Here is a 23,755-nt window from a genome sequence, read left to right on the forward strand (position 1 = left end):
CACATGATCCTTCAGAAATCATTGTAATGTGCCGATTTGCTGCTCAAAAAACATTTATTATTATTATTATTACTACGTTAAAAACAGTAGATTTTTTTAGGTTTCTTTGATGAATAGAAACTTCAGAAAAACAACATTTATCTAAAATAGAAATCTTTCGTAATATTATAAATGTCTTTATCATCACTTTTGATCATCTGAAAGCATTCTTGCTAAATAAAAGTATTCATTTCTGTAATTTCCTTAAAAAAAAAAAAGGAAAACAATGAAAAGAATCCCGTTTTATTAGTACTTTAAATTTAAGCTTTTGGAAATTTAGCTTTGAGTAAAATTATTTCAAATAGAAAGCAGTTATCTTAAATAATAAAAACCATTTCACAATAATATACAATAATATTTTTGCTATATTTTGGATCAAATAAATGCAGGCTTGGTGAGCAGAAGAGACTTCTTTAAAAAAAGATTAAAAAAAGGTAGTGTAATTGCATATTATACAATATATATATATATATATTATAATATAATATTATAATATTATATATTCATTATATTTCTTATTTCTAAGTTGATTTTGTGATTCAAATGTTCTTCAAAGACTGATATTCATCTACCAATTCCAGAGTTAAAAAATGAATCAATGTTAAGGGCACATAGACAGATAAAAATGAAATAAAATGACTGTTTTAATGTTACAGTGAGAGATACTCAGTGGCAAACAGCAGCAGTTTTTGTACACAACTATTAACTTATATAGTCCTAAACACAGCTTTAAAGAAGCACCCGTCCGTCTTTCAAAACAAACAGGTGCAGATCTGTAAGCACATGGAACCTGTCATCTCTCATTGCTCATTCTCAACATGAATGATCCACGACGAGTATGATTCTTCATCTATCAGATGTCCTTGCAGCAGTTCAATCAACACTAAGCCTTATTGATGTAGCCCTCTTTGATAAGGAAATCGTAGATTTTGCGTGTCTTGTTGACATCTATCTTGATGAGCGATCGGGCCTGCGCCAGCCGTAGACCCCCCTGCCGCCGGCACTCGTTCAGCAGGGCCTGTTTGTACTCCAGATACGCTCCAGGCACCAGACGAACCACCTGACATAACTGAGGGAGATGATGAGAGAATCGTTTAAGATCCATTATATCACATCAATGAGGCAGATGTCTTCAAAATGGGCTGGTGCCAGAAGCAAAATCAAGATTTTCAAACCTCTTTTTCTCTCTCGTTGAGTTTCTCGGTGCCAGGCAGTCCTGTTAGGTTGAGAGGAGGCGCGCTTCTTCTGCCTGTGGATCAGACGATTGAGATTCTCATCATCAAGAGAGCTTGGCAACAGATGTCTTACATGTTATAAGAACTGGCTGCATTCAGTAAACATACTTGGTAACACTTTAGTCTAGGGACCAATTCTCACTATTAACTAGTTGCTTATTAGCAGGTATATTAATGGCATATTGGCTGTTTATTAGTATTTATAAAGCACATATTATTGCCTTACTCTGCGTCAGTATATTCTAGATCCTTTAATTCTACTCCATACCTAAACTTTAATGCATTAATAAAACAATTTTTAAAAGTTAAAAAATATTTTCCATTAGGTTAATTAGTATTAATAATAATAATAATATTCTATTACTAATATTTTTATATTATTATTATTATTAGAGCCCCAAATCATTACAACAACAACAACAAATAAAAATAAATAGAATTAATTGTTGGCTTTTAATGCATAAATAAATATTATTATTTATATTATATATAATATAATAATTATATTATTTATATTATATTATTATTATTAGAGCCTCAAATCATTCATATTCATATATATATATATATATATATATATATACCCGTTAGATTCGGAGGAGCATGTCGAGTCGAACCATATCCAATTTTCCCATGTCAGCCTTTTTGGGCGTCGGCCATTTTGAATTTTGTTATAAAATGCTATATTTCACGAATGCATTGACGTATCATTACGAAACTCAGTATGTATCTTCAGCACCATGCCCTGACAATACTCAAAAAGTTTGGTGGCAGCGCCACCTTGTGGTCAAAAGTTATAAGGACATTTCGAAAAATGCTAATAACTTATGTGAGAAATGGCTTATTGTAATGAAAGTGATCTCAAAATATTCCTTGGCCGAGAACATTGATACCAATTATGCCAAAATTGGCCTAACTTCCTGTTCGCCATTTTGATGAATGTAGAAAACCTACTTTTTCGAACTCCTCCTAGACCGTTAGTCGGATTTTCACCAAATTTGACTCAGATCCTCTTTAGACCATGCTGACAAAAAGTTATGGATTTCATGTTGGTATTCAAAACCGTTTTCATTTAACGCATCAACGAATTTGCCAAAAAAATGCCAAAGCGCATCTGAAGCTGTATCTCTGCAAAGCTTTGAGATATTTGCACCAAATTTTTTATGTGGCATTACCACCTCACACTGATTACACCACATCAATTTGGTAACAGCGCCCCTATTGGTCAAGAGTAATAAACCATTCATTAACTATCAATTATAAAATGGACAAAAATGCTAATATCTGTAGATCGCATTAGCCTATTGTAATAAAATTAGTCTCAAAATATTCCTTGGGTCATGCCGACAACATAGATACCAACTATGCCACAGTTGGTGAAACTTCCTGTCCGCCATTTTGGTTTATTTTGAAAACCTACTTTTTCGAACTAGTCCTAGACCTTTCGTCTGATTTTCACCAAAATCGAGTTAGATCATCTTCAGACTGTGCTGTCAATAAGTTATGGATTTCATGTTGATAGATGAAACCATTTTCGTACAGCGCCTCTACAAACTTTAGGCTTGAGGCCAAAATGACTCTGAGGCTTTATTTCTGCAAAGCTTTGACATAATGTCACCAAACTTTGTGTGTGCCTTTGTCACCTCACACTAAACACACCACATCCATTTGATAACAGCGCCACCATTAAATAATATCAGAAGGCGTTCTACGCCATTTTTCTGTCGTTTTGACCAAAATCATCTTAAAATTGCTTCCTTTTACTTATTGTTGCAGTTGGTCTGCTCTTCCTGCCATCCTTAGCTCCTCATTTTCCCCTTTGAGTGCTTGGCCCCGTAATTGCTGCTTGCAGCTATATTTATTCTTATTAGAGATTATATAAAGAATTATCTTATGGCATTTGATGCATAAATAAAAAATGTTTGTATCTTGACAATTTAGTAATAATAATATTATATAATTATTATCTATCTATCTATCTATCTATCTATCTATCTATCTATCTATCTATCTATCTATCTATCTATCTATAATGAAATTGGAGTTTGGGAGCTTTGCAATAAATCAGGATTTCAATAAATTGATTTACAAATTATTAATAGAAATAAACTACTCTCTTTATTTACCAGTCTCAGCAAAAACTAAATTCCCTTGAATATTCACGTAAAGCCAAAAACTTGGATCAGATACACATGCATTCAAATATGTCCTAGTTGTGCAGTCAAGTGACAAAAAGAGAGAGAAATACAAAGGGATGTGAGTGGCTTCTTCTTTTCTTGCGCGTATTTACAGCGGTGCATCTCAGAGAATAGATTAATGTGTTTGAGCCCGCGGCTGCACGGCTGAAGAGGACATCACCGAGATTGCAAAAGGAGACTTGAGTGGAGGAGAGGAGACGTAGCGTGAAAAATGGAGGAAATAAGCAGCACTGTACCTGAGGTAGTGATAGTGGTGACCACAGGGGTGATTCCAGCATCTCTGCGAGAGAGAGAAACACAGTCAGTCAACAGCCGCTTCAGCCAAAGCAAAACATCATCACACAAATGCTTTTGAAACGTCTCAGAAAGACTGGCTAGGGCTCTTGGGGTTCTCAGCAAAATAAAATATAAATTAAGAGCCTGATTCATCGTTCACTTTTACTTTGTGTACTTTTGCTGAATACCAATAACAAATATAGTTTCAAGTTAGCACACTGACAGCCAAAAACCCACAAATTGGTTAGACAGAAAGAATCCTGAATCACATACACTACCAGAGAAAAGGTTTTGAACAGTAAGATTTTTGATGTTTTTTTTTTTTTTTAAAAAGAAGTCACTTCTGCTCACTAAGAAGAAACCATTTGTTTGATCCAAAATACAGCAAAAGCAGCAATATTGTAAATACAGTAATATTCTATTTTAATATATAAAAAAAATGTAATTTATTCCTGTGATCAAAGCTAAATTTTCAGCATCATTACTCCAGTCTTCAGTGTCACATGATCCAAACAGCAATGCTTCCACAGAAAATATAAGAGTAAAGCAAATCTTTATTTTATTTTTTTTACATTATAATTTTATTACAACATTTTTGTGTTCAACGCCATAGTGGTTTCTAGGGCTGGTATTTGACACTTCAATTCGATTCCGATTTACAAGCTTCTGAATTGATTTATGATTTGATTTCGATTATTTTTTTTACATATATATGGTACAGTGCATTCTCAATTTTCTCAAGGAAAAAACTTCTCAACTAATGCTGTAATTATCTTATTGCTCTAATTATATTTCTACTCCAATTCGTTTTTTGAAATATAAACATTTAAATGGCGGCTATCATAAAAATTAAACATTTAAGAACAGTAAACAAAACAAACAAACAAAAAAAATACAAATAAAAATCGATATATATAATACATTTTTTTTAGCTGACTAACAAGTTTATGGTCACCAAATATGTTTTTCTGAGGTAAATGGGATGTTATATGACATTGTTTAGCATATGGCATATGGATTTTGGTAAGTTGTACTCTCATTTAACATACGTTCGGATGTTTATTCATGTTTATTTCATGCTGAAACTGTACGAAGAGGAGGAGACAATCAGTTTACATGCGCTTCACTGATGCTTCTCTGATCTGAGGCGCTACAGCGATCTGTCACTTCACATAAATTGTGCCAAAAAGGCATTTATTGTTTGAATATTGTAATAAAATGGAGAAAATTTAATATAAGACTTATCAAAAGCAACAAAGCATAAAGCTTATTGCGATTTATTGGATGGGAGGCACACTATGATGTTCCATTCATTAACTGAAAACAAGCTAGACTAATTATTACAAATTTAGCTCAGGAGCACTCAAATCGCTTGAAGATGTTACTACATTTCAACTGACGTTAACCTTTGAATGGGTATGATTTAGAAAGGCACACACCTCTCAATAAAAGGTCTAACAGCTAAAAAGGCATATCAGAGCAAAAACCAAGCCCTGAAGTCAAAAGAACTGGGGCCAGTTGCATAAACTTAGTCTCTATGTTAAGACAGTGTCTTAAGAACTCGTTTGACCAGCTAGCAGATAACTAAGGGGTAATCAGTCTTATATTTTGGATCCAACTTAGACTAATCTAAGTTTTTATGTAACTAAATTTTCAAAAATTTGATCAGTCTTAAAGAAAAAAAAATGAATGACTAACTTTTAAGTCTGTCTAAACCTTTTATGCAACTGGCCCCTGATCTGTGGAAGAGTTCAGAACAAATTCTTCTTCATTGAAGGTTCACAGAGGCCTGCAGCCTTCATTTACCATAATGGAAGAAGTTTGGAACAACTAGGACTCCTCCTAGAGCTCCCAGGCGGCTTTGGTTAGACTAGTGACCAATAAGCTGATGCTCAGTACCCTCCTAAAAGTAAAGTGTGGAGGTAGCAGCCTCATGCTCATGAAAACCCAGTCCAGAGCATTTAGAACCTCAGACTGGGTGAAATGTTCACCTTCTAACAGGACAATGACCCTAAGCACACAGCAAGAGTGGCTTATATACAACTCTGTGAATGTCCTTGAGTGGCCCAGCCAGAGCCTGGGCTTAAACCCAATCAAATATTTCTGGAGAAACCCGAAAATGTCTGCCAGTCCCTATCCAACCTGACAGAGCTTGAGAGCTGAAGAGGCGAGGAGAAAAGTGGCAGATAATTGCCAAATGCTGATGTGCAAAGCTTTTTGCATCATACTCAAAAAGGCTTGAGGCAGTAAAGGTGCTTCAACTGAGTACTGAGTTAAGGGTGTGGATACTTTTGCAATGCAATTATTTCAGTGTTTTATTTTTAATGAATGTGCAAAGTTGTCGCAAACTTTTTTTGCTTTGTCATTATGGTGTATAGAGTGTAGATTGATATGGGAAAAAAGCAGTTTAACATAAGGCTGCAACATAACAAAATGGAAAAAAAAATAAAGGTGTTTGAATACTTTCGCAAGGCACTGTAGAGGGTGAGTATGGTGGCATTAAGGAAAAGCTCTTACATGGCAGCCTGTTTGTGTAGCCACTGCTGGCAGGCACGAGTGTCGTGAATGTACTGCAGGACGTCACACAGCATGTTCCTCTTCCTCCGCTCGTCCTCTCGAATGCGTTTAACTCTCTCGTACACTTTAGCACCTGCAGGCCAGATGACAGATGCCAGACCAGCTCTGAACAAAGCTTTTGAAATGTGACATCTTAATAACAAAAAGCTGACGGTCGATAGTATGAATCATATTCAGATGGATCTGTCATTTTCGGAGTGAAATGCTCACTTGCTGACTGTGTTTAATTTACAATTTATTTGCTGTTAAAAAGAAACATTTTAGCTGAAACTCTGGTCTCTCAAATCTTGGATGGCCTGAGAGTAAGTAAATCAATGGCATATTTTCATTCTTGGCTGAACCATCCCTTTAACCTCATTTTGATTTAGGCTACCTCCCATGAGACATTCCTGAGGGTGCATCTTACCACAGAAGGACTGTATTCCCTCTCTCCTGTACTCCTGCAATCTGTGGATCTCCCTCCTCAGCTCAAACTCCACTGTGAACAAGTGTGTGAGAGAAAGAGAGAGAGAAAGAAACAGAGCAGATGGAGCGGTGAACTTTTCACCCTGACTGATTCAAACTACTGGGGCGGACAGACTGAACTCAGACTCAGCGCTGGTGAATGACACGGGGGCTTGTTCAGCTAACCCGAACTGTCCTGCACACGCTCATTAAACCACAAAACACAGGGCTAGACTGATCCTGGGTCAGCTGAGGAAGAAAACTAGAGAGTCTAGTATATATATAGACCAAAATTGTGCCATCATATACATCAAGTGTGCAAAAAGAGAGTTAAATACTTACAGGCGTGACTCTCGATGAACTTGTCATGCTCTATGGGTCCCGCCACACGTGCAAAGCGGCGCATGACATCATAAAGGTCCTGTACTTCCTTGGGATAACGCCTCTCCAAAACTGACAACACAACAGATAAACACAATCAGTTTGATCATTGACAACCTTCTTGTCTACATATACAGCTACCTTCTAAAAATGAAAATTACCCCATGATTTACTCACCTTCAAGCCATCCTAGGTGCATATGACTTTCTTCTTTCAGACGAATACAATCAGAGTTATTTTAAAAAATGTTCTGCCTCTTCAAAGCTTTATAATGGCAGTGAATGGCTGTTGAGATTTTGAAGTGCAATAAAGTGCATCCATTCATCATAAAAAGTACTCCACATGGCTCAGGGGGGTTAATAAAGGCCTTCTGAAGTGAATCGATGCAGTTGTTTAAGAAAAATATACATATTTAAAACTTTATAAACGGTAATCACTAGCTTCCGCTAACTGTCGTACGTGCGTTCATGAGAAAACAACATTCCAGCAATTTGGAAGCAAGTGCTTGTGATTTATATCGTTTTAAATATGGATATTTTTCTTACACAAATGCGTCGATTCCCTTCAAAAGGTCTTCATTAACCCTCCAGAGCCATGTGGAGCATTTTTATGATAGATTATGCACTTTATTGGACTTCAAAATCTCAATGCCCATTTACTGCCATTATTACTGCTTGGAAGAGGCAGGACGTTTTTTTAATATAACTCTGATTGTATACGTCTGAAAGAATTAAGTCATATAAACCTTGGATGGCTTGAGAGTGAGTACATCTGAATGAAACAAACAAATGCTATAAAATGGAGTATACTTTGAAAGCCAATGTGCTCGGTGAACACAAAGCAATTGTGTAAAAACTGAAGTATATTTTGAGCTTTTTTAGACACTTGGCTAACCCATTTGTTTGTTGTTTTTGTAGACACTTACATATTCAAGAACATAACAACTGCATTCAATTTACAAGTTGAACAGAATAAATTTGTTGGAGACGAAGGTCTTACAGTTTTGAAAACGACATGAGGATGAGTAATTAATGACAGAATTTTCATTTTTGGGTGAACTACCCCTCTTAAAGTTTCTGTGTATATATACAGGTGAAGTCAAAAGTTTACATACACCTTGCAGAATCTGCAAAATTTCAATTCTTTTACCAAAATAGGAGGAATCATACAAAATGCATGTCCCTTGTGTGTCCTGAACAGTTAAACTGCCCGCTGTTCTCCAAAAACAGTCCTTCAAACCCCACAAATTCTTTGGTTTTCCAGCATTTTTGTGTATTTGAACCCTCTCCAACAATGACTTGATTTTCAGATCCATCTTTTCACACTGAGGACAACTGAGGGACTCATATGCAACTATTACAAAAGGTTCAAATGCTCACTAATGCGTCAGAAAAAACAAACAAAAAAACGATGCATTAAGAGCTGGGGGGTGAAAACATTTTGAATTTGAAGATCAGGGTAAATTTAACTTATTTTGTCTTCTGGAAAACATGTAACTATCTTCTGTAGCTCCTGAAGGGTAGTACTAAATGAAACAAAAATTATAATATTTAAGCAAAATAAGAAGAATGTACACATGATCTGATCAAAAGTTTTCACCCCCTGGCTCTTAATGCATTGTTCTTCCTTCTGGAGCATCAGTGAGCATTTGAACCTTCTGTAATAGTTGCATATGAGTCCCTAAGTTGTTCTCAATGTGAACGGATGGGTCTCAAAATCATGCAGAGATTGTTGGAAAGGGTTCAAATACACAAAAATGCTAAAAAACAAAACAAAACAAAGAATCTGTTGAACCTGAAGGATTTTCTGAAGAACAGCGGGCAGTTTAACTATTCAGGACAAACAAGGGACTCATGAACAACCATCACTAAACATAAAAATGCAGTGGATCTTTCAGGTAACAACACAGTATTAATAATCAAGCGTATGTAAACTTTTGAACAGGGTAATTTTTATAAATTCAACTATTATTTTCTCTTGTGGACTACATGGAAATGTCTTTTATGTGAAATATCTTATTAGGTCAGTATTAAATAAAAAAAACAACATGCATTTTGTATGATCCCTCTTGTTTTGGTAAAATTAACATTTTGCAAATTCTGCAAGGTGTATGTAACCTTTTGACTTCAACTGCATAATATGACAAAATATTTTCTTCTATAATATGGTAAAATGCTCATAAAGTGAGTCTCAGAGCAGCATATCCTCAAATTGAAGACTACAAAACAGTGTATTATGCAAAACGGAGGGGAAAAACTGAAAGAATCGGCAGTCAATCCAACTGTCTGTGGACATATACAAAAATAACTAAACATTGAATAACTAAACTAAATTTACTCACCCCCTTGTCATCCAAGATGGTAATGACTTTATTTCTTCAGTCGTAAAGAAATTATGTTTTTTGAGAAAAAATATTCAGGATTTCTCTTCACATAATGGACTTCTGTAGTGCCCACGAGTTTAAACGTCCAAAATGCAGTTTAAATGCAGCTTCAAAGGGCTCTAAATGATCCTAGTTGAGGAAGAAGGGTCTTATCTAGCGAAAAAAAATGACAATTTATATACTTATTAACCTCAAATGCTTGTCTTGTCTAGCTCTGTGTGAACTTGAAAAACTCCTCCAATCTCATTTTTTTTTTATCCTTCAACATCAAAGTCGTCCTACATCGGAATACACAGAGTACATGCAGAACTAGACAAGGTGAGCACTTGAGGTTAAAAAGTATATAAATTGTATTTTTTTTTTTTTTTTTAAATAACTGAATGTTTCGCTAGATAAGAACTTTTTCCTCAGCTGGGATCATTTAGAGCCCTTTGAAGCTGCATTTAAACTGCATTTTGAAAGTTCAACCTCACGGGCACCATAGTAGTCCACTATATGGAGAGAAATCCTGAACCGTTTTCCTCAAAAAACAATTTCTTCTCGATTGAAGAAAGAAAAACATGAACATCTTGAATGACAAGGGGTGAGTAAATTACCTGTAAATTTTTATTCCGCAAGTGAACTTCTCCTTTAAGGATACTCTTTAGGCCCTAAAATGATGTCTAGGTAGGGAGTTCACAAGGTTTTGGAACACAGCTAATTTGATATTTGATTGGCTGTGTTTGAAAGGCAAATGCCAACAGCAAAGTATCGAGAGTCCAGCTGTGCCGAGCGGCCCTGTGAAAGTCTCCCTGATGGTTCTTCACCCACCACTGAAGCTCAGCTCGCGTGGAAGGGTTGAGCGAGCGGCACTATCAGCCATCAGCCCTGCTGCTACCGAGCGAGAGAGATAGAAAGAGAAAGCTGCTATGTGGGTGAGCGTGAGGTGTGATATTCTGCCTCCGCTAGCTTGCCGAGATGTTACCCAGAAACACAAACCTCTCCCTGTCACTCTACAAAATCATATATGTATATACATCAGTCAATATGTATCAAACTACAATATCAGTGCCCTCCGTGCAGCAGTGGCTGATGGGATATGAGACCGGCCGGTGTGTGCACAGCCAGGTCAAGCTGTCTTGCTCTCTTGAATTGGGGATAAACCAACACCGCTGCGAGCCATCGGGTCTTGGCCACTGCTTCCATTATCACTCGCAACACACACATACTTTCCCGCAGTCTCCATGACAACAAGGCTGCAGTTCCACGGTAACTATCGCCTCGCTTTTGTCTTGAGAGTGCAGGGAGACGAGGAGGGCGGCTGGGAGCCGATAGATAAATAAAAACGACTTAAAGCCCTCCTCGCATCACAAACACTCAATACGTCTCAGGAAAACACGCAAACCTGATTGGATTTCCTTGCTTTTTTCCACTGCACGCAAAGGGGAAATAATTGGATAAGCGTATTCCTATCGAAACCTGGCTGGCCAACCGAAATGTCCAGGGGGAAATAGACAGGGACGGGTTTCTATTTACTGAGAGAAGCGACACGGTTCCCAGAGGGCGCGGATCAATAAAAGCTCGTAAAGATGCAATCTCTTTTGTCATTACAGTCGAAATGTTCATTTCTTGCCAAACTATTCATAGGGGGGCAATCACAGCTGCCGAAAACAGCTCTGGGATCAGTGTTGATCTGGTGCTCAGTGTAAACATTTGGCACAGATGGCTTGTGTTATTGGAGGTCAGGGAGGGTTATCTTGCGGTTGTAACTTCTGGTCCTGTGTATTGAAACCAACCTGCAAATGCTTGCATGGGGAACACACTTCACAACCTCACATATACAACGGAGTACAAGAGATGGCAAGAGCGTTCGGCTAATATGATGCAAAACAACAGGTTTTGAAAAAGACGTGGTCTTACTTTGAAACTTGCGTAGGTTGAGGAGGCCGTGGTCTCGAATGATCCTGAAAGACAATAATTGACACATTTAACACTGTATTTTGTGAGAAGCAAATCCAACTCAAAAGTGATATTAAGCATGACTTATGAGCCTTAAAGTGTGTACAAAACCACAGTAAATGTAAGTGTGTACTTTTAAGGTTTCAAATAAGTTTTTGGAGAATAAAACGTCAAACTTTGGTTAAAATAATGTTACATTGTCATTCAGTGTAACACAATATTTTTGTAAAAATTCAAACAGCATGCTTATTCTGACTTATAGTATTTGAGGTTAAAGTAATTTGTCTTTAAATATGTCATACATTGATTTTTATTGTAATTATGACTTTTTTTACTGAATGACATTTTAGTGGGTGTCTTCTGTAAAGTAGGGAAAATGTATGATATTTATTTTTTGCTCAGAAAAACAAAAATGCAATTCAATAATTTTTTGGAAAAGTTTTTCACACTACTGTTCGATCAGTATGTTCAGTACCTTATTTAGCAAGTACACATTAGATTAAATAAATTAGTGACAGTAAAGACATTTATAAATGTACCACAGTTTACACAAGTTAAACATGGTTAAAAAATTGAAATAGAAACCAGTTCTATTTCACTGTATTTTTGCTAAAATAAATGTAGCCATAGTGAGATGAAGTGACATTAAAAAAAAAGTTATATAAAAAAATATGGACCTCAATATATCATATTATTATATAAAAAGTTGCTAAATGTAAAAAAAAAAAAAAGAACACTTTAAATTTATTATTTAATTTTTATTTGATGCAAAGAAGTATGGAAGCCCGTTCCCATTTTCTGAATAAAAAATGCAAAAAGGTAATTTTTTAATCTCATTAAAAAAATTTTTTTTCTCATAATTGTGAGATATAAACTTGTAATTACGAGCTATTAAGTCAGAATTGTAAGATAAAGTCAGAATTGCGAAATATAAACTCGGAATTTGCGAGAAGTCTGAATTGCATATACAAATTCAGAATTGTGAGAAAAAAAGTCAGAATTGTGAGTTTTTAGTAAGCAATTCAGAGAAAAAAAAAGTCAGAATTGAGAGATATGAACTCAGAATTCAGAGCAAGAGTCAGAAATGGTGAGATACAAACTCTGAATTGTGAGGAAAACAGTCAGAATTGCAAGTTTTCTCACAAAAAATAAATAAATAAATAAATAAATAAATGAGGAATTCCAAGAAGTCAGAATTGTAGGATACAGACTCGGAATTGCGAGATTCTATCTCGCAAATTTGAGAAAAAAAAGAAGGTAGAATTGCGAAATACAAACTTGGAATTGTGAGAAAAAAGTCAGAATTGTGTGTTTTTATCTTTCAATTCTAAAAAAAAAAAAAGTCTGAATAGCTAGATAAATTTGGAATTGCGAGAAAAAGACTAACTCGGAATTGTGAGAAAATGTCAGAATTACGGGATACAAACTTGGAATTGTGAGAAAAAAGTCAAAATTCGAGATATAAGCTTGAAATTGCGAGAAAATTTCAGAATGGCAAGATATGAATTTGGAATTGCACAAAAAAAAAAAAGAGTCAGAATTGCGATATACAAACTCTGAATTCTGAGAAAAAGTCCAAATTGCAAGATATAATCTAGGAATTCCAAGAAAAATCTGAATTGCAGGATACAAACTCGTAATTGTGAGAAAAAAGTCAGGATTGTGAGATACAAACTCAGAATTGTGAGAAATAGTTACATTTGTGAGATACAAACTTGGAATTGTGAGAAAAAGCCAGAATGGTGGAATACAAATTCGGAATTGTGAAAAAAAGTCAGAATTTCGGGATACAAATTTGGAATTGTAAGACAAAAAGTGAGAATTGCAAGATATGAAATCAGAATTGTGAGAACAAAGTCAGAATTGCAAGATATAAACTCGGAATTGCGAGAAAAAGTCAGAATTGCAATTTTTTATTAAGCAACTCTGAAAAAAAAAAAAGTCAGAATTGTGAGACAGAAACTCTAAATTGCCTTTTTAAATTTTTAATTCAGTGGCAGAAACGGGCTTCCATAGAAAAGAGAAAAGATGACGCCTAAAAAATATTTATTATTTTATGTTACAGTTTTATATTTTATATTTAATGTTATAGTTTTTGGCACCTCTGTTTATCACTGTTAAAAGATGAATTGTATATTGTGATTATTACAGTACTACAAAACGCAACTTTTTAAACATTAATTATTATCATACTGGTTTAACCACCATTTTATTAAAGCAACACATCACACTTTATGCCTGAAAACAATCATAAATTCATTTTTTGTTCATTTTATGTCTAAGCTGCCCTTCATATACAGTCTATTATTTCACAGACAATTGGATTGAGAAGACAATACACTTGACTTAACCGTGGTAAAACAACTGTAATGCACAGTCTTGGTTTGCTGCTTATTTAACCACACTTGGCATTATGAGCTGAGGGCGACGTTTCATTAAAAGCATCTCATCCATGGTGTGTGTTCGGGGAGAGTGGCGTCTGGTGAGCTGGTCTCAGACGTTGCGTGAAAGCAGCGGGTCACTAGTCTGTTTGCCGCTCTGCGGGAGATCTCAGACGACAGCTGCGTCTCCACTTCAGCACAGAGCTGAGGTCAAGCTCACACACATACCACTAGTCCTTTACAGGGCAGCCAGGGCTCATTAATGCTGATTTACACACTGTTACTGTTACTGTTACCACTAGAGCTGTTTGTGTTTGTGCAAGGGAAAGTCAGCCTGGCTGACTAGTTGCTATGGATAATGTTACATTTTAACACACCTAGACGATGAACCCAGTAAATCATGTCAGTGGGTTGCATGTGGATGTGATCATTTGATTAAATTCTTCAATTAGAAGTTATTTGAACAGTACTGTATATATTTTGTTTATTGAGAAACATATTTAAAAGGAAATAAAACCAGCGCTACAATTTTAGATTGAAATGAATAGTCAAACAAGGCCCTCTAGTGGTTGTTTTATGGCAGTACAAAGTGTGTTTTGCTACTTACTTTTTTCTTCTCTGTCTCTCCTTCAGTCTGGAGTGATAAATGTCAACTACTGCAACCTTCAGTGCTGAAAAAGAACAAACAAAGCAGCATTAATTGTACTGTGATTCTATTAACATTTACAAAGAAAAAAATCATTAATACGTGCAAATTCTCTTAATTTATGTGAACTGAATAAACTGAATTTTGAACTGCTGTTCAAAAGTTCAGAAAGATTGAACAGGTTTTTAATGTTTTTTTTTTTTTTTAAAGAAGCTTCTTATGCACATTCAGGCTGCAAAAAACATATGTAATATATTGATATATTATTGCAATTTAAAATAAGAGTTTTCTATTTTATTATACTTTAAAATACAATTTATTCATGTGATGCAAAGCTAAATTTTCAGCATTATTACTCCAGTCTTCAGTGTTACATGATTTTTTTTTTTTTTGGAACTTGTGATACTTTTTTCAGTATTCTTTGATTAACAAAAAGTAAAAAAAAAATCATTTAAATGAAAAAGAAAATGTCTTCTGTCCAGTGCAGTCCTTGCTACTGTGATGCTGTGTTTCAAAGCATTACCGTAAGAAACACTTTCATTTCAGTGAAATGTGAGAACAGACGTTGTCATATTTCTGCACTGTTCCGCTTACCATGAAGAATATCAGAGTCATCATCAACAAAGTCGATATCTTTCAAATCCCATTCAGCATAATTATCAAACTCCTAATTTCACACAGAGGCAAAAAGAGAGAGAAAGGGGTTGATTTGAATAATGCACAAATGAATACGTTTTCAACAGACAGTACACTAAGCATAGATCGCTCGTCACCTCCATGAAGTCTGCTCGAGCCGGCATGTATCCAGCCATATCTCTGGACAGCTGAGAATCAAATGAAGGTCTTGGAGGATCATCAGTGGCTGAAAGAGACACAAGACACAGCCCTTAACTACTATGGCCTAAAAAGACATTTATATACTAGAAGCAAAGATCAATCATCACATTTTCAATTTTGTAGAACAGCCTCTGTGTGTTTATGTGCCTTAAAAACTAAATAAATCAGACAATCACATCTAATGTTCATGCTGTTTATTTGTCTGGCCAAAGTGTGATAAATCAGCGCCTGCAGGGGCTGTTGAGTCCATGAAGACGATCACAAACAGCCACACTAAAAGAACGACAGATTAGAACAAAAACAGATTTCCTGCAGAAAAGATGGTCTGACTGATAACAACAAATCCAATCTGTCTCAACCTCAACTCCCAGACAGAGTGAATACAGGGGACTGCACAAAGTGCTCATTAAGTGTATTGCAGGAGTAAATATTACACTAAAAATCTCCACAAGATTATCAGTTCTTACAGTATCAAATTAATGTTTCATTAGACTGATCAGAAATGTGTTCAAACATTGTGTGTGCACATTTAGAGTTGCAGCTAGTGTTTCTGGAGCTCACTTACGCTTAAAGGGAATGGCTGTGTCTGCTGTCCGGGACAGATGATCTTCCATCTGTCTGAGACTGAGCAGAGTGGAGGAGAACAGAGGATTGTTGATGAAGTTCTTCATGTAGTGTCCTTCACACTCCTCTTTGGTCTTGGTGCGCATCTGGTAAGCCACGTCCTGCCTGAAGAAAAGCACAGATATTACATTGACATTAAATTAGGTCATTTAGCAGATGCTTTTATACAAATGAGGACAATAGAAGCAATCAAAAACTAAAAAAATGAGCAATAACAGGACTCGAAATTGAGTTTTAATTGCATATGCTCCAAAAATTTTATCTGTGCAACCTCAAAATATATTTGGGAGCATTTGTGCGAGTGTGAGAAATTGTTGTGGTGCGACTTGTTTTTATTTCTTTCCAAAACTTTCGCTAGCTTAACTACTGCACAGACTGCTGTGAGCTGATGCAGTGACAGCTTCGCCGTTCTTTCAAACATTACATAACTAATTAAACTTGATCTTTACATTCTTAACTTTAATGCAGATTTTAGATTTTAGCCGTCAATCAATCCCTGTCACTGACATTGCGCTCTGCTGAAACACAGAACCGGCCGTTTTTTTCCCCTCTCAACCAACCTCTGTTCCGAATTTGCACAAACTGCATTACAATTAGGGGTGTGTGATTTGACGATTTGTGATTGTGGACAATTTAAATGTCTCCACAATCTGCTTTTGAAGAACTATAGTATATTTCGTGCTACAACGCACATTCTGTCAGATGCAATTCTGGTGCCTCCGTCTCATACTGTACAACACGGCATACATTGACATCAAATGACAACTCAGTGGCAGAGTTCCACTCACACAGGGGCGTGATTTCCACTGGGGACACACGTTTCAAAATCCTTATTTCCTCGGCTGGGGTCATTTAGAGTGCAGAAATGAAAATTCTTGGCCGAAGCCGAACTAAATTTCACACTAGGCTGAAGGCCGATTACCGAACACTGCTTTTTGTTTTTCCCCCATGTATTTTGCCCATTTTTTTTACCATTGCACAAATTAAATAGCCAATATTTGTTTTGTTTTTTTTACAGTTTTGTCTTGCTTTTCAAAGACAAAAACTTACAAATATTTATTTAACACTTAACATTTTTAACATTCTAGTAGACATTATAGCCTACCAACAGAGCACAATTTAACTTAAAATGAATGAATTAATTAATAAGTTTAAAATAAAAATAAATAAATTTTTAGAACAAAAACTTACAGATAATGTACTCAGCCCCTCATCCAAGATGTTCATGTCTTTCTTTCTTCAGTCATAAGGAAATTTTCTGCATTTTTTTTTTTTTTGAGGAAAACATTTCAGGATTTCTCTCCATATAATGGACTTCTATGGTGCCCCCGAGTTTCAACTTCCAAACCGCAGCTTCAAATGGCTCTAAACGATCCCAGCCGAGGAAAGAAGGGTCTTATCTAGCAAAACGATTGGTTATTTTCTAAAAAAAAAAAAAAAATAATAAAAAAATTTTTTTATATACTTTTTAACCTCAAATGCTCGTCTTGTCTAGCTCTGTGTGCACTCTGAGTAGAGATTAAAAAGTATATAAATTGTAAATGTTTTTAGAAAACAACCAATCGTTTCGCTAGGTAAGACCCTTCATCCTCAACTGGGATCATTTAGAGCCCTTTGAAGCTGCATTTAAACTGCATTTTGGACGTTCAAACTCGGGGCACCATAGAAGTCCATTAGATGGAGAGCAATCCTAAAAATGTTTTCTTCAAAAACTGCTGTTGTAATGATTGTTATCATAATTTTGGTGTTACTTTTTTTATTTTATTTTACAGAGCGACAATTCTAACATTTATGAATCTTGACTTTTATTTTGGCGGAAAGAAGACTTCAGTACTACTTTTTGCTGACAGCAGCAGATTTATGAATGATTTTCATCACACAGATTTCCCTCTCGCTTTGGACTTTGAACCCTGTCAGAATAAATACAATTTGTGCGTGTATTAGACAACATAATGTTCTGTGGTTTATTTACTAATGGTTTAAGGCCATTTTGCGATTTCAGTCACCATGCAGTAACCAGCAACAACAACCCCTTTCTCTTCTCATAGAAGACATGCAATACAATACTAAACAGTCTTGTTCTGTCGGTGCATGTAATGCTTTTTACGTCTTTCTAGGACAGTTTTAGATGCTTCCACACTGCCGACATGTTTGCTGCATTAGCGCATGCCTCTATTTGATCACATCATGTCATTGTTTGGTATAATTTATTCAGCTTTTCCGCTTATTTCGGTTGCTAAACATTCGGTGCATCCCTAATTTAGAGCCCTTTGAAGTTGCATTTTAGAAGTTCAATCTCGGGCACACCATAGAAGTCCACTTTATGGAGAGAAATCCTAAAATGTTTTCCTCAAAAAACTATTTTTTTTACAACTGAAGAAAGAAAGACATGAACATCTTGGATGGCAAGGGAGTGAGTAAATTATCTGTAATTTTTTGTTCTGGAGGGGAACTTCTCCTTTAATGCCTTATTTTGCATGACCATATTTTAGATCCCTTAACCCGACCCAATACCTAAACTTAACAACTACTTTATTAACTATTAATAAGCAGCAAATTGGGAGTTTGTTGTTAAGTTAATGAAGAGATGATGCCAGCCCCCCAGAGGACCGCCGATGATGCCAGCCTTGAAACAACATACAGCACTACACCATTTTTCTACAAGTTTGATTGCAACACATAATCATTTCTATTAGTGTTCATCATCTGTTTTGATTACACCATTACTGTTTTTAATATTTATACCATATGTACATCGACTTAACATACAGTAGTCACCACTAATAAGCTACTAAATATATTGTAGTAGCCTACATTTTTTTTTTTTTTTTGTACAGCTGCTTTGAAAGATTTGTATTGTGAAAAGCGCTATACAAATAAACTTGAATTGAATTGAATTGAATTAATAGTGAATGCGTTTCCTGTTCTAAAGTGTTACCAAAACTTTTTTGGGACTAGCAGAAGTCCTGTTAAATGAGCCCTATAGTTGCAGATAAGATGCAAAGAAATACACTGACCAGTTACCAAAACCACAGTCCATGACAGCCTCTAACAGAGCCATCTCCTCCTGCGCAGTCCAGCCAGGCTCTAACACGGGAAAATCTGACGTCTAAAAGAAAGTAGATCAAAGTAAGACATGATACAAGTTACTGGGCATGTTAAAAAAAATACACAATTGTATTATTCAAACATTTTTGTAAAAAAAAAAGTTATAAACATTACTTAATAACCTTTTATGTTTGGTGAAATAATTTTTAAATACAAAGTTTTGTTTTTTTTACCATGATTTCATACTTGTGGTCACTCTGGTGCTTTTTATACTCGTATCCTCTAGTAAAACACTGCAATGGAAAGATGAAATCATATAGTACACATTGACTTAACCGTGCCAGTATGATTTACGCAGTCAGATAGTAATGAGACCCTCAATCCAGCGACTCACCTGCAGACACAGGAGGAAAGGTGACGGTCCACATTCAGCACATTTAATGTAAGGCTCCACTAGATACGTGGAACAGCCTCGACAGGGAGGCTTATCGAAAGGATCATCTGAAGAGATAGAGATTTATTTACAGAATGAAGTTGTCATTTCAATAGACACATATCCTACACCAAAAACATGCTAATAGTTTCCAGCTTAAAAAGCACAGTTATGACAGAAGCATTCTATTGAATTTGGCCAATTATAATATGTCACCAAGGTCAAGTTACATTATAGATCTACATTATAGCTTTAAAGTTATTGCTGAAGAATAACATTAATGAAAAGCATAATTAACGAGAAATGTAATTACATTATTCTGCCAAATAAAAAAAATATGTTGCTTAAAATATTTTTTTTTCAATATTTGTTTATATACACTACCATTCAAAAGTTTTTGAACAGTAGGATTTTTTAATTTTTTAAAGAAGACTATTCTGCTCACCAAGCCTTCATTTATTTGATTAAAAGTACAGCAAAAACTGTACAATTTAGAAATATTTTTACTGTTTTCTATTTGAATATATTTTTAAATGTAATTAATTCCTGTGATTACAAAGCTAAATTTTCAGCATCATTACTCCAGTCTTCAGTGTCACATGATCTCTTTTAGAAATCATTCTAATATGCTGATTTGCTGTTCAAGAAACATGTATTAATATTATTATTATTATTATCAATATTTAAAACAGTTTTTTCAAGATTCTTTGAAGAAAAGAAAGATCCAAAGATCAGCATTTATCTGACATAAAAAGCTTTTGTAACATTATACCCAATTCCATTTAAAAGCTTGGAGTGGGTATAATTTTTTTTTTTTTTTGGAAAGAAATTCTAGAAATTAATATATTTATTTAGCAAGGATGCTTTAAATTGATCAAAAGTGATGATAAAGACATTTATAATCTTACAAAAGATTTCCATTTCAGATAAATGCTGTTCTTCTGAATTTTCTATTCATTAAAGAAAATCTACTCAGCTGTTTTCAACATACTAAAATTAATAAATATTTTTGGAGCAGCAAATCAGAATATTAAAATGATTTCTGAGGGATCATGTGACTGGAGTAATGATGCTTAAAATTCAGCTTTGAAATCAATGGAATACATTTAATTAAAAATATATATATATTCAAATAGAAAACAGTTATTTTAAACAGTAAAAATATTTCAAGTTTTGACTGATTTTGCTGTACTTGGGGAAAAAAATGCAGGCTTGGGGAGCAGAAAAGACTTCTTTAAAAACATTAAAAATAAAAAAAATATAACTTTTTGAATAAAAAATGATCAAAAGTATCTCGCTGATAAATGGGTAAAGCCTAGTGGCTTGAAGTACAGTAGCAAAGATTGGTAAAGATTTAAAACGACATTGAATTAGTTTTTGGGGGCTGCATTGTGATCCTTAAATAATCTTTTAATGGGTAACACTTTACAACAAAGTGTCATTTGTTAGCATTAGTTAATGCATTAACTAACATGAATGAACAATAGATTTATTACAATATTTGTTCATCTTTGTTAATGTTAGTTAATAAAAAAAACAATACATTAACTAAAGTTAATAAACACAACTTGTGATTTTAATAATACATTAGTAGATGCTAAAATTTACATTAACTAATATTAATAACTGCTGTAGAATATATATATATATATATATATATATATATATATATATATATATATATATATATATATATATAAAAATCTATAAATATGCCTGAATGACATTTTAATTAATGTCTTCTGTAAATCATGATAAAAATGTACGGTAGTCATTATGTTTTGCTCAGAAAACTATTTAAAAGGACCTGTGGTTGTATCAAAGTAATTTTCTTTAGTGCCCGTTTACTATGGTAAAATTCTGTAACTAAAGTCAGAGCCGTTCCTTTTTCTCATATACTGTTACCTGCCCTCGAATATCAGATATGTTGTTTGCTTAACGTTGTACTTACTTCCAAAAGAAGCCAGACGATCCATGTTGCAGATGATGATGTCTGGAAAAATCAAGAAAAATGCAAAACCGTCCTCTTCTTTGCAACTGTTTTGAACGCAGTTGAACCTTTACAGCTGTTTGATCAATGATGATGATTCAGGGTTACGCGGATTAATCTTCATCATTAAAAGGAGTAAATGAAAACAACGATTTTATGTTGACTTTAGCACATAACTGAGAATGTAAACACACTTCAGTAGGTCTGCGTCGATCCTTGCAGTTCAATGAACATCCCTTGAAGAGGGGAAGTGACATTTTTTAAACAGCGCCCCTAGCAGCACCCGCCGCGTGGTAATGCCGTTCATTGGTAAATTCAGATGAGTTAAGACCTCCTCGACAGTGTAATTCATTTTTATCCGAACATACAGTACCATACATAAAGCCCCCTAAAGTGTATATCAAATCAAGCTTATGTTGCATGTCCCCTACTAGTACATTCTTAGAGTTGGCTGCCCAGATCTTTCGGTTTCATCATTATCCCACCCAGATCATCATCGTTCGTAAGTACGATGTTTTGATGGATTTCTTGCTGATGATGAGGTATATGATACTTAGGCTACTTTACTTGTATGCAAGTAGCTACACGGTGGAAAATAGACTTTAGGATAATATAACGTTGCAATAAAATTAATAATAATATAAATAAATAAATGTGCTCAGGTAGTTTGGCGTGACTTGCCTGGAACACTACAAAGTCGTGACTCGTGGTTTGAAGTCATGATTTACGAGCTCAAAAACCTGCCTGGAACGCAGCATTACTTCACGGTTTGGTCAGTTACCCGGATGATGGCCATATTGGCGATATTCTGATATAAACAATAGTTGATAATTCACTTTCAGAACAAAAATTTACAGATAATGTACTCACCCCCTGGTCATATAAGATGTTCAAGTCTTTCTTTCTTCAGTTGTAAGGAATTAAGTTTTTTGAGGAAAACATTTCAGGATTTCTCTCCATATAATGGACTTCTATGGTGCCCCCGTGTTTGAACTTCCCAAATGCAGCTTCAAATGGCTCTAAATGATCCCAACTGAGGAAAGAAGGGTCTTATCTAGCAAAACGATTGATATTTTCTAAAAAACATTTCCAATTTATATACTTTTTAATCTGTACACAGAGTACACACAGAGCTAGACAAGAGGAGCGTTTGAGGTTAAAAAGTATATAAATTGTAATTTTTTTTAAAGAAAATAACCAATTGTTTTGCTAGATAAGACCCTTCTTTCCTCGGCTGTGATCGTTTACAGTCCTTTGAAGCTGCATTTTGGAAGTTCAAACTCTGGGGCACCATAGAAGTCCATTATATGGAGAGAAATCCTGAAATGTTTTCCTCAAAAATTTCCTTACGACTGAAGAAAGAAACACATGAACATCTTGGATGACAAGGGGGTGAGCACATCATCTGTAAATTTGTGTTCTGAAAGTGAACTACTCCTTTAATGTACTGCTGAATACATTGTCCTGCTAATTTATGCTGTGGAAAAAAACATGGAAAAAATGTGTGGACGCTGCTAAATTATATAGAGAAGGACTAAGTAAGCAGGAAAGGCCGCAGTATTTTGACAAACTGAAGTTAATAGGTGTTAAAGATACGTACAAGCAGTATTAATTAAGATATTAGCCTAATATTTCACCTACCTGACTGGAAATGATAAGAACAAACATAATTGTTGTCAATGAGATTCTTGCCCTGGAAATCCTGGTTCAGTTTGACCAACCACAAATGCCTTTTGTTGCTCAAACTGTTTTTTCATTCTTCTCCTTAATTTGTTATAACTTTTGGTAGCCTATATTACTCCAAATGTTTTTCCCGTTCCGACTGACTAGTACAGCCCAAAACATGACAAGAATTGACCATTTTCAGCAGCAATAATCAGCAAAATATGCAAGTTTTACTTGTTTTATGCAACAAACACATAGAGTTGTAAATGTGAAAGAAGTTAATGTGCCTTCTAAAAATCTAAACAATTAAGACAGTAATATTTATGTTTTAAATAAATATAATAAGCGCTGAAATATTATGGTTTCCCTAGTAACGGCTGTACACAAAGCAGCATTAACGCTGTTTTATCAGACATGAAATGAAAATGCCAAAGACACGTTTCTGAGGACAGTCGGTTCAAATACATTCATATAAAGACATCCGTGCCGCGTTTTGATTCTCGCCTTTCCGTCGCCAACTGTAGACCCCTTAAAATTATAATTAAGACTTTTCTTATACTATTTAACATATTTAAACCTTTTTTGATGGCCTTAAATTTAATACTAAATTGAGGAGTTTTTCAAGGACCTGCAAGAAGCCCTCTACTTTAAGATAAAACA

The 23,755-nt window shown here is 35.0% G+C and overlaps 1 protein-coding gene across 1 annotated transcript; it reads right to left on the minus strand.

Moving 5' to 3' along the window:
• Positions 1-665: 665 nt before the first annotated feature.
• On the minus strand, positions 666-21,652 carry tada2a (transcriptional adaptor 2A). Its single transcript, XM_073817983.1, has 15 exons — positions 21,392-21,652; positions 19,402-19,508; positions 19,241-19,300; positions 18,977-19,068; positions 15,901-16,064; positions 15,272-15,360; positions 15,093-15,165; positions 14,460-14,523; positions 11,433-11,476; positions 7,112-7,222; positions 6,732-6,803; positions 6,266-6,398; positions 3,709-3,752; positions 1,215-1,288; positions 666-1,108 (listed from the first exon to the last, which is right to left on the minus strand). The coding sequence occupies exons 1-15, from the start codon at positions 21,414-21,416 to the stop codon at positions 923-925; spliced, it is 1,338 nt and encodes a 445-aa protein (XP_073674084.1). The 5' UTR covers positions 21,417-21,652; the 3' UTR covers positions 666-922.
• Positions 21,653-23,755: the final 2,103 nt, after the last annotated feature.

This window comes from Garra rufa, chromosome 14 (assembly GCF_049309525.1).
Source record: "Garra rufa chromosome 14, GarRuf1.0, whole genome shotgun sequence".
NCBI classification, from domain to species: Eukaryota; Metazoa; Chordata; class Actinopteri; order Cypriniformes; family Cyprinidae; genus Garra; species Garra rufa.

Excerpts from the sequence above, each read along its gene's own strand:
- tada2a (XM_073817983.1), bottom strand. The coding sequence starts at position 21,416 with ATGGATCGTCTGGCTTCTTTTGGAA. Across the intron at positions 15,166-15,271 it reads CTCGAGCAGACTTCATGGAG|GAGTTTGATAATTATGCTGA; the intron begins GTGACGAGCGAT and ends GTGTGAAATTAG. Across the intron at positions 1,109-1,214 it reads TCAACGAGAGAGAAAAAGAG|TTATGTCAGGTGGTTCGTCT; the intron begins GTTTGAAAATCT and ends CATCTCCCTCAG.